The sequence below is a fragment of the Aplidium turbinatum genome, chromosome 15 (genome assembly GCF_918807975.1).
Source record: "Aplidium turbinatum chromosome 15, kaAplTurb1.1, whole genome shotgun sequence".
Lineage (NCBI taxonomy): Eukaryota > Metazoa > Chordata > Ascidiacea > Aplousobranchia > Polyclinidae > Aplidium > Aplidium turbinatum.
The window spans coordinates 22,458,855-22,471,390 of record NC_137486.1 but is presented as its reverse complement, the minus strand read 5'-3'; the positions used below and the strand labels follow the sequence as shown (position 1 = coordinate 22,471,390).

The 12,536-nt window shown below is 37.6% G+C and overlaps 1 protein-coding gene across 1 annotated transcript in view; it reads right to left on the bottom strand.

Moving 5' to 3' along the window:
- Positions 1–2,635: 2,635 nt before the first annotated feature.
- The window catches only part of LOC145784078 (fibrocystin-L-like), a 69,717-nt gene continuing 59,816 nt past the window's right edge, over positions 2,636–12,536 (bottom strand). Inside the window, exons 84-88 of the mRNA XM_082595831.1 lie at positions 5,843–6,064; positions 5,132–5,183; positions 4,689–4,839; positions 4,036–4,184; positions 2,636–3,679 (exon numbers count right to left, since the gene is read on the bottom strand). Coding sequence (XP_082451957.1) covers positions 3,555–3,679; positions 4,036–4,184; positions 4,689–4,839; positions 5,132–5,183; positions 5,843–6,064 — 699 coding nt within the window. The 3' untranslated portion in view covers positions 2,636–3,554. The remainder of the gene's footprint in view (positions 3,680–4,035; positions 4,185–4,688; positions 4,840–5,131; positions 5,184–5,842; positions 6,065–12,536) is intronic.

Here is a 12,536-nt window from a genome sequence, read left to right as displayed (position 1 = left end):
GAAGAGTTTCAGAGTGATTTCGAAATTGGAAGGACAGGCAAGGTGGCCGAAAACGGCAAAAACTAACTTTTGGTAAGCTTGTTGTATGTTTGAAAGACAACTGCGAATGTGTTGCTTTAGTTGTTGAATAACTATCTGTACACGCAATTAGAATGTATTGGAACTTGATTATCGCTCTGCGTGGCGCAGAATCGAATGATAAGTTTTTTGTCACGCACGTTGGAGAGAGGGATATTACATTGATATTGCAGATTGTCAATTAACTTCGTATTATCCTGGACGACAACTGATCAAAATCATACACTGTTGCCAAACAGCCCTCTTGAATTAAATATTTTTGTTTCATTCGCAGGAATTCAGAATGATAAAGATACGCAAGAAAAAGCTGCTGATGTGCAATGAATATCCATCTGTCAATACGATTTGATGTGGCTTGTTTCTAATAAATGTGAAAATATAAGAAGCTCGGCTGTTACTTTGCTTTGTCACAAAGGGAGTAGTGTTGCTTATAAATCCGTGTTGCTGCTGTTCTTTCGCCCAAGGATTAGCTAGGTTCAACAATAAACTTTTGGTGATGAGCGAAGTTTAGGTACATAGACGTTTGGTAAATGTAAATGCCAATGCTGTTCAGATGTTTTATGCACCAGCTTGCTTTGCATGGCCAACCTTGGTCAAAGCGCGGGCATCACAATAGTCAATAGGTCAGATGAAGCAGCGTCATGGTGCATAAAAGTCAACCAGAATTTAGGCGCCAGATGAAGCAAAATGGTGCACAAGCCATCTTGCCAACGTTGGCCAGATACAGATGCCAACGTTGGCAAGATGAAGCAAAATGGTGCATAAAACATTTTGCCAATGTTGGCAAGATACAGAAGCCAACGTTGGCTAGATGCAGAAGTCGACGTTGGCTAGATGCAGACGCCAACGGTGGCAAGATGCAGACGCCAACGCTGGCCAGATGCATCCAAATGGTGCATAAAACATTTTGCCAACGTTGGCAAGATGCAGAAGGCAACGTTGGCAAGATGCAGAAGCCAATGTTGGCAAGATGCAGAAGCCAAGGTTGGCAAGATGCATAATCCAATGTTGGCAAGATGCAGAAGCCAACGTTGGCAAGATGCAGACGCCAACGCTGGCCAGATGCATCCAAATGGTGCATAAAACATTTTGCCAACGTTGGCAAGATACAGAAGCCAGCGTTGGCAAGATGCATAATCCAATGTTGGCAAGATGCAGAAGCCAACGGTGGCAAGATGCAGACACCAACGCTGGCCAGATGCATCCAAATGGTGCAAAAAAACATCTTGCCAACGTTGGCGTCTGCATCTTGCCAATGTTGCGGCCAACTTCTTGCCAATGTTGCCCCAACAATCAATGTTTACTGGGTACACAAAACAACTTTAGTGTGAGCCTACCTTGGAATGTCGACTCGATAAGTTATTTGCAACGTGAGTTGATTGACCATAGTAGCCTAAATGGACCAGAAAGCTGTGGCCAAAACTTGATTACTTTTTATCAAAACTTTTTATTTAAATTTATCATCGCCAATACTCTGATTAGTTATTTTATTAATATCCAGGCTTACAACTGGCTGATCAGTTAACTATGGATGACTTTAGAAATTAAAATAATTCGTATGGTCGTAGAAAATTTTAAACGAGGCTTGACTAGAAATCATTGGCAGATTTATTGAAATCTGAGTAAAAATAGCAATTTTGTCTGAAAATGTGTAGAAAATCTGGTAACACTTTTGAATAAAACACTCTGAGAACCATGATGGCGTAAGTTGCGTATCCCAATATGTTCTTAATTACCTTAGTATCTGAGAATGAATATTTTACATGGGCACATGTCGCTGCAGTTTACTCGATATTCTGGCATTATTATCAGTTACATAATGATGTGTTGCAAGAAATCTTGTGCATGTTGCGTTATAGTTTAGTGTATGGGGACCAAGCAAATGGGGCAAGCAATTTGAAGACTTGAGTTGTAGAACTACTTAATAACCCGCTTGGTAAAAATACTACTTTGTGGATCCTGTTGAGGTTTTATTCAAGAATTATCTTTAGTACTACAACGCCATTGCAAGGTTTTCAGCCCCTTATTATCAGTTACATAATAATGTGTTGTGTGTCGACTGCGTAGCCGAGTGGTGAGAACGTCTGCGCGACGTTCAAAAGGACGTGGGTTCAACACCGCTCCAGAGCACCCGGCTGTGTTTCGGCAAAGACACTTAATGGCAAGCCAAAATAAGGGGAGCAGCTGACTCGAAGACTACACGTCACTTCACTGCTTCCTGTTATCTGTTGTATCGCATCTGTGATCGCAGTGTATACTGTATGTTATCGCAATGGGCGCAAACAAAAACACGATTATTCTATTATTATTGTTGCAAGAAATCTTGTGCATGTTGCGTTATAGTTTAGTGTATGGGGACCATGCAAATTGAAGACTTGAGTTGTAGAACTAATTAATAACCCGTTTAGTAAAAATACTACTTTGTGGATCCTGTTGAGGTTTGATTCAAGAATTCCCTTCAGTACTACAACGCCATTGCAAGGTTTTCAGCCCAAAAATAAAATCCAATTTTTGCACAATCAAAAGTAACTACAGTATAGTTTGTATTAAACCCATTTATAATTATTAATAACAAACCAGTAAATTAACCTTCCTTCATTGAAACTATCACAGAGAGCAACATTTGCTTGAGCTACTTATATTTTCAAAATCTACTACAATGACAACAAGCAGGGCTGCCACACTGTGAACTAAGCAATCCCCATGTGCTTCTCAGCTTTTTTCCAGTTCAGTAGAAAACGTTGCTTCAATGAATCTCTTTGAGGATCAAGACAGAAGTCCTATTGAGCTTGTTGGCAAGTCCAGCCCTGATGCCAAAGAGCACCACATGATATTAGAAAACAATTTGAAGAAATAACATCGATAACAGCACAACAATTATCTTCACTACCGTTCGTTTTGAATATCAGGCTATATTGATGCAAGTTGCCACAAAGATCCCAGAGTCACATTGTTGTAAGTTTGGTTATTTTAAATGATTTGCCTTCAACTACATCACCACTCCTCGCCGTTGGGTAATCTTATGCAGCCGATTTAAATCTTTGCAAAAGAAATCGTTTTTGTGAAAACAAATTCAACGCAACTTAAGTGAACACTTTAACAGCTGTTAACAAACATGAAAATTAAATTTTTTATGGATTTGAATCAATCACATTTGCTGTGGTTTTATACTTAAATGTTATGGATCATGACCATTCCATCAGCACTTGTGGCAAAACCAAATAGTTGAGTTAAGAACGGTGCGTAAATAACTATGTTGTTGCAATGTAACGAAATTTAAAATTAAGCTAACCAAACATGATATCTATGTCCAACGATGCGTCTTTGAAGAGTCACCGGTAGATATATTTATACCTTGCTCAAGGAATAGTTCTAAACGTGAAATGTCTCTATAAGAAGTGCAAATAAAAGACAGAAATTGAAAACATTTAGGAGTGAAGAGAATGATGGCCTATGCTTTTGCTGCGGTGAAGATTTTAGAGACATTGGTCTTCGCTGTTGACGGTGTTAAGCTCCTTCAATAACTCTTCCCATTTCTTGAACATCTTCCTCCAGAGATTCTGATCCCTCTTCCATTCGGACAATCTGGGACCGCTTTCGTCTAAAAAGAGAAGATAGAATTGGTTTTGTTGATGAAGACGATTAAATGCTGAAATACTTTGAAATGTTGAGAACTTTGGCATAAATGTCCTTGCAGATGTTTTAACATTCTGCAATTATGAATATTACTAGAACATAATATTCAGAAGAGTTTATCTACAGTATTTTTTACCAGCATCTTGGATAATGATATACATCCTCACAGGTTAAAAAATCCAAGTCAAGATTTTCATCCCATAAGTATTAAGTATATGAATCTGTTAGGGTTGGTTCAAAAGGTGATTCAAATAAACATTTCAATCTTTTCCTCAAAGAAGGAAATCATGAACGAATTTGTAATTAATACAATGAACTTACAATAACCATCAAGACAATAAGGCAGCGAGCAACCGTGGGAGTCCTCTACTTCCCCCCACTTGTCAACGTTCTTGCATTTCACTTCCAGCTGGTGGCACTGCTGCGAGGTCTCCTCCATACTAAAAACATCTCTCCAGTTTGCGGCTATCCTGCAATGGAGAGGTTGATGTTGGTAATGATTCCCCAAATAAGTAGCAGAATCCTGACCACCTTGAATTGTTTTATCAGCTCAATAAAAATGTAAGAACCAGCACTTCGTCGCTTGCTACAACTCTCAGTTTTGACCCATCAACTGGATCGGTTTAGTTTTGATATTTTTTAAGACCCGGTTTCTGCGAACCGTTGAGAACTGGTTGCATCACCGGACGAAAGCTAAGGGAAGTAGCTATTTCTATTTCTTGAAACTATAACACCAAGAAAAACACCGCGGATAGAATTGAGTCTGTGACGCCGGATTATGAATCTTGTGATGAGACTGAAATTTGGATGTTCAGAGCTTCGGTGGTGTCCGGAAAAAGTATGGATAACCTTGGGCGGTGAAAGACTATAACTGCTGTCCCTAAAGGCTCAAGAAATAATCTATAGTGTAAACTTTTTTTCGAATCAAAACAGTTATAATTATATTTGATTGACAGCTGCCACGTCAATCCCACCTCCACTTGTTGAAAGTTCGTCGCCAATTCAAGGAAAAATCAATTTTCCATCGAATGTATTCGCACAGCCACTGGGATCTTTGGTTGCACTTAGTGGCAGTTTCAAACATCGGGCAGTTCAACTCTGGAGGGCCAACTACGACAGGAGGTTCTAATGAAATTATTAGCAAAAATTATATGAACAAACACATAAGCCTATAAGCATGCCATTGACAACAATAGCAGTAGATAGGTCATCACTGACCAGACGTTTTGTTTAACTGGACCAGATTTGACTGGAGAGGTTTGCAACCTGCTGTTACAACTATCTTTACATCTATATTTTTATAAGACCAGAACATCTCCTCATGCGAAGAAAACCACAGCATGAAAACCAACTAGCACTACAGATGGTGCTAGCCTGTTTGGAGGCTAAATATTACAAGGCAATTATTCCCACCTACCTGTAGGTTCAGTTGTGTTATTATCGGTTGTATTCTTTTCACTTTCAATAAACTGAAAACAAAAAGCAAATAACAACTTTTGTTAGGAGTAGGGTTGACGTTTCAAATGAAGTCAGTCAACCTTGACTCAAGCAAAACGTCAATATTTACAATAGACTAAGTATCAGTTTTACAGGGTTTGAATAATTGTACAAAGCTTCAAACTGCCCACTCTGATCGCCCACCAATGATGTTGGTTCAAACCTTCCGAAAGGCGCGCTCAATTAACGAGGATGGATTTCATAGGAAGATTTCACAATCCCAAGATAAATAATCTCTCGATCGAAATTGCCGACAACCAATAAAGGAAACAATGATATTGAAATTTGGTGCGTTTTTCTTACTTCTGTCTGTCAGCTCACCAGGTTTTAACTGGTGTTCCGCAAATAGCCTATACTCTCACGTGATGCGTTAAGGCCATCGCTATCAGGCTCTTGCTCAATAATGACACGAAAAAAGTTTGCGTAGTTGTTGGTTCAAGTGCAATATTCTGTGCAAATTTAACCTGATTGCAGACAACTACAGTACAATTAAAAGTCTACGCTTCCGTGGTAAAAAAGGCTAAGAGGGGTCAGAATACCGTGATGTGTGATTGACAATGAAGCAAACTTCTTAAAGAATAATTTTGCAAACAATTAAATATAATTGTGGAAACCATAATTCCTCTCCTACCTGAATTGGAGGGAGCACCATGGAGAATTCATACTCCGGAGGAGTGGATTGAATCTCGAGGATCAGATGATACGAAACGTTAGCCTCCGTGTTCAGGAGCATGAAGGATGGCGTCATCATTTTCGGGGATGTAATTTCGAAGCTCACTGATCCGTTTTCGATGCGAGTGTCGCCATAGTTCATGGAATCATCCAAGATAATGTGTCCCTCCCATATGAGACCCTGTTGGAAATGACGTAAAAGGTGAGAAAAGATTGCCACATGGCGTCGACCAAGATGTTTCTTACCTGCAGATGAACCGATGTTCATCTCTCGCTATAGAAACCTGGAAATCTCATGAACCAACTGAGGTTCAAGATACTTTTTGTCTTGCCTCGTTGTATTTAAAAGTTATATCACGACATCGATTGTAGGCTACAAGTACTCGACAAATTATCAGCCATTTTGCTTTTCAACTAAAAATCTAAAGCAAAAATTCTAAAATGAGGCGGCAAGAGTTTATGGTAACTAATCCAACGTCATGCTTGCTGTGTTGGAATGAATCAATAAGCGAATCAATAGCATAGACCATTGGCCATATCGCGCCACTATCGTGCTCAGAAGTGTTGTCGTCCTGACGACGACTGTACATTAATGAACAACGCGCCGCTACATGTTTTTGTATGTATAGCCTATATATTTATATTTATACTTTTATCTGTATTGCATTATGACGTTAGATATATTGTGGCTAAACCATATCAAAACACGTTACCAACGAAGCAATTAAAAAATGAATTGAGGTACAAGACAGATGGGTAAACGATTTAGCAAAACAAAAGAAGAAATTCGTTGGACATGTTATGAGAGAATCGGCAGGACAACTGCATCAATTGTTTATTGAAGGTATTGTGGAAGGAAAGAGGTGCAGGGAAAGAAGAACTTGGAGAGATGATGTAAACAGTGGGCTAACTTGTCAAGCATCGGGGAAGCTAAAGTATAGTAGAAGAACGTGACATGTGGATGCAATTGACAGCCAACCTCGTGGCTCCTCGTCAGCCTAGTGGCTTCTCGTGCCCCATCCTGTGAGTAACATCTGCACCCAAGCAGATGCCAAACAAAACTTGTCAACCAAGAGCCTCCACCCGGACAGCACAGCTGCAAGGGGCAATGGACAAGACAGCCAACCGTCGTCTCGGAGACCGCATATGATAATGAATCCAATGCAATAATATCATAGAATCATCATCTTTACTCTTTTATAAAAAGCATTGTTCACGAATATACAAAAATGGAAGTTGCTTTCAGTTTTCGTGCAGTGCAATAGCCAAAAGTCAACAGTTCTAAAACGCTTAAAAATTGGCAGTTTGAGTAATTTAAGTCCTTACGAAAAGGGGCTCATGAAGTGTTGAAGGAGACTACTTGTTGTGTATAACAGAACAAACTTGCAAGAAACAAAATTTTCTCTACTTGTATATTATTAGATCAAATTAAAAAAAAAAGAATGATTGTGAAGGTATGGAAGCCAAAAGAATTGGAAAATGTGGAAGAAAACGAAAAACCTCACTCATACTTGACAGGAAGGTATTAAAGATGCTTCTCCGTAAGAGGAGTTATTTTAAGATAATTTCATCAGTTTTAGGCAGTCAGGGGTTAATCGCATCCCAAAAGTGTCAGTAAACAGATATGCAAAGTTAGTCTGAAAGCGTATCGATCCAGAGAAAAGCCTTGCTGACAGAGAAGATAAAAGCTTTTCAACTTGCATGGAATGTGCAGGCAGCGGCTGGACTGTATAATATTGGTAACAGGTAAAAAACCGCTGTATTACTTTACACATTATTTTAAACCAACAAAAACGTTCGTTCTTTTGGGGTACATTTTCTGGTGAATAGTTTTAGCTATTCTGGATAACAGAGTTCAAACGATAAGGACAAGGACTAGAGTAGACTTTTGACCTGCCTTTTTGAGAAATACATTCCCAACAAAAATAATGGTATAGGGTGCTATTTCCGTTTATGGTACCAGCAGATTGTTTGATGTTAAAGGATATATGATCCCAGCAAAGTACTTGGAAGTATTGAGATTTCACTTGAATCCACAAATCAAAGAGTAATATGGACATTGCAGATAAGCCACGAGCACTGCATCAACATTCAGCCCCTCACCATACGACAAAGAAGATCTACGATTGCACAAATAAAAACCACACAGAGATGCTTCATGGTCTGGTAATTTACCGGATATTAATCCATCTAAAAGTAGCCTATACTGGATATTTTGAAGGGTTAAATGTATGACGATCTAATAACCAACAAAATTCATCACTTACAACATTTAAAATATATATATGAGTTATAGTTTCGGGAGAGAGTTTGCTTTTTTATACCAAAGACAGGCAAGACACAACAATAACACAGGGTTGAGCATTACAACAGTATATTACATATTTACAAATAGTTCAACATATCAAACGTTTTCGACTTAACTTAAGTCCTCATCAGGAATCTGTAAATAATTATAAACTACAATCAATTTCACTTCTTGACAGTGACTACCGTAACTAACTAACAGCATCGAGAAACACGCACGATTAAAAGCACTGGAGTGGAAAACATACAGACAGACGAAAAATTACATTAAGAAAAGGCAACTGCATGATTAAGTTACAAACGAATTTGCACCACGGAGTACGTGATACAACTAGGCTAATAAATATTGAGGAGAATGGAGGCGCCACTGGCAAATAATTGTTTGTTTAGATTTGGATTGTAGCGTTTGATTAACAACGCTTCCTGAATTTTTGTGTCAAATTGGGATTTGCCTTTGCGTAAAATTTTAAATGAGTCAGCAGAGAATTTTTGATCTGTGCAAAAAGAACAATCCATGATATGGTCCTTGATGGCACTTTTCTTTAAGTCTCTAAAGTTCAGATGCTCCCGTACTCTCGTGGTCAAATGTCTGGTGGACATACCGATGTACGTCAATGCCGAATCACACGGACATGTAAAACAATATACGACATTTGAGCAGAGAGACGAAGGCGTCTGGGACTTTAGTTGAAAATACGAACTAATTTTAAATGTTTTATAAACAGGAAAAACGTCCACATCAAATTTATTTTTCATAAACTGTCCGATTTTACGAGCAAACGTTTTGGATTCTTTTCCCACAAACGGAATGGACAAGCAATGCTTCACATTTAACTCATTTTCAGCCTTTTCTTTTTGGTTGGAATTCTCAGAGATAAAACGATTCAATATTTTCTCAAAGTACAATTTTGGATAACCATTATTATAAAACATTTGTTTCAATTTCTCTATTTCAATATTAAAAAGAGCATCATTGCAGCAAATCATTTTAGCCCGAGCTAATAGGCACAAGATCAAACCAGATTTCCATTTCAATGGGCATAATGCATCAAAGTTCAAAAACAAACCAGTATGAGTTTGGTGCAAATTCGGTGCAAATTCGTTTGTAACTTAATCATGCAGTTGCCTTTTCTTAATGTAATTTTTCGTCTGTCTGTATGTTTTCCACTCCAGTGCTTTTAATCGTGCGTGTTTCTCGATGCTGTTAGTTAGTTACGGTAGTCACTGTCAAGAAGTGAAATTGATTGTAGTTTATAATTATTTACAGATTCCTGATGAGGACTTAAGTTAAGTCGAAAACGTTTGATATGTTGAACTATTTGTAAATATGTAATATACTGTTGTAATGCTCAACCCTGTGTTATTGTTGTGTCTTGCCTGTCTTTGGTATAAAAAAGCAAACTCTCTCCCGAAACTATATTATCATATCAGCAACAAGAGAGGTATTCCTGTAAACCAGCTCAGAAGCATAGAGCGCTGCGGAAGAAAATTAGTCAAATTGAGATTGGACAAACGATATTTTGAAACATGCTTAAATTTAAAAATATGCCCAGAATTTTTGAAATTTAAACCGCCACGATTAAGTGTTTATAAAAAGCCGGATGAACTCTATCAAATCATTGTAACCAGAAAGTTAAAAGAAATTAGCCGGGAATTGCGCATTGTGGAAAGCAAATATGAGGAAAACAAGAGACAGACGCTAGCAGCACTCAGTTTCTTTCAGAAAACATGTTTAATATCTTTGTTGTCAGAACAATTTAAAGTCTTTGCAAAACAAACTCTTGATGTTCACCAAAAAAAGCTCACCAACCTCTGGCGACGACAGCGAAACAAATCTCCTAATTGTATTATAAATTTGAGTAGCAAGAAACTCAGTCTATTGGAAGAAGACGCTTTGCGGTTTGGATTAGACCATCACATTTTGCCGAAAAAAGTTCAAATTGACAGCATAAAAACGAACATGGAACAATTAATTTACTCGGCAAGGAAAGAAAAAGAAATCACGCTTGACGATGAATCTAAGGATGAAATTAAGTTTATGGTTAAACGATTCATGTCTGATGCAAAACGTGCTTGCTCGTCAAAACGAAATCAAATAATACACCGAACTCTGAACACTCTATCAAAAAACAAAGACATCAAGATCTGTAAATTTGATAAAGGAAAAGGGACAGCAATTTTAAACACCTCGGATTACTATCTGAAACTGGACTCTATAGTCAATGATAAATCGAAGTTTGAACGTATTTCAGACAGCGGCAAATCACATCCCATCATTTCAAAAGAAAAGTCAATTGCGTACTACATCCGTAAGTACTTTAAAGACTTCGACAAACAATTGATAACAAAACTGATTCCATCGGGCAGTAACCCCGGTAAATTATACGGCTTGGTAAAAGTGCACAAGGAAGGTAACCCTCTTCGGCCTGTTGTTTCTATGATAGGCTCTCCGGAATATGAACTGGCAAAATTCTTAGATAGCAGGATTAAACCGTACATTCCAAATTCGTATATGCTTAACTCCACAAGTCATTTTTTAGAAAAACTAAAAGATTATTCTCCGTCTTCTGGACAGATGATGGTCAGTTTTGATGTTAAATCTCTGTTTACGAACGTACCTTTGAAAGAGACAGTTAACATCATTGCTGATTACATTTATTCGGAAACAAAACCAACTCAATTACCTTTCAAGCGTGACGTATTTGTCAAGTTAATGAATTTAGCTACCGAAGGCATATTTATGTATAAAAACCAATTGTTTAAACAAATTGACGGTGTGGCCATGGGATCTCCATTGGGCCCTACTATTGCTAATTTTTTTCTGGCACATTTGGAAACAAAATTATTTGAAAAACATCTAGCATTTCACCCGAAGTTGTTCTTACGTTACATTGATGACATTTTTGCGGTATTCAATAAAGAAACCTCATGTGAAACCTTTTTAGATATGCTGAACTCTCAACATAAAAACATTAAATTTACAATCGAAAAAGCACGTGAAACCCTTCCTTTTTTGGACGTTGAAATTAAAATTAATGCCACTGGATTTGATACTTGGGTTTGGCGCAAACCAACTCATACTGGTTTGTTTTTGAACTTTGATGCATTATGCCCATTGAAATGGAAATCTGGTTTGATCTTGTGCCTATTAGCTCGGGCTAAAATGATTTGCTGCAATGATGCTCTTTTTAATATTGAAATAGAGAAATTGAAACAAATGTTTTATAATAATGGTTATCCAAAATTGTACTTTGAGAAAATATGGAATCGTTTTATCTCTGAGAATTCCAACCAAAAAGAAAAGGCTGAAAATGAGTTAAATGTGAAGCATTGCTTGTCCATTCCGTTTGTGGGAAAAGAATCCAAAACGTTTGCTCGTAAAATCGGACAGTTTATGAAAAATAAATTTGATGTGGACGTTTTTCCTGTTTATAAAACATTTAAAATTAGTTCGTATTTTCAACTAAAGTCCCAGACGCCTTCGTCTCTCTGCTCAAATGTCGTATATTGTTTTACATGTCCGTGTGATTCGGCATTGACGTACATCGGTATGTCCACCAGACATTTGACCACGAGAGTACGGGAGCATCTGAACTTTAGAGACTTAAAGAAAAGTGCCATCAAGGACCATATCATGGATTGTTCTTTTTGCACAGATCAAAAATTCTCTGCTGACTCATTTAAAATTTTACGCAAAGGCAAATCCCAATTTGACACAAAAATTCAGGAAGCGTTGTTAATCAAACGCTACAATCCAAATCTAAACAAACAATTATTTGCCAGTGGCGCCTCCATTCTCCTCAATATTTATTAGCCTAGTTGTATCACGTACTCCGTGGTGCAAATTCGTTTGTAACTTAATCATGCAGTTGCCTTTTCTTAATGTAATTTTTCGTCTGTCTGTATGTTTTCCACTCCAGTGCTTTTAATCGTGCGTGTTTCTCGATGCTGTTAGTTAGTTACGGTAGTCACTGTCAAGAAGTGAAATTGATTGTAGTTTATAATTATTTACAGATTCCTGATGAGGACTTAAGTTAAGTCGAAAACGTTTGATATGTTGAACTATTTGTAAATATGTAATATACTGTTGTAATGCTCAACCCTGTGTTATTGTTGTGTCTTGCCTGTCTTTGGTATATGAGTTAGTCGTAAAAATAACTCAAGTTTTTGTGTAAAACATTGAAAAGCGGCATGCCTGAAAAAATAGCTGCTCTATAACCCGCTAAAGGTGGTCAAGTATTGAAATAGATTATTATCATTTCATAAACATTTAATTGGAAAAATTAGCACTATTGGGGATGATGCAGGGAAAGAGAAGCAGAGGTCGACAGAGATTAACTTATTTA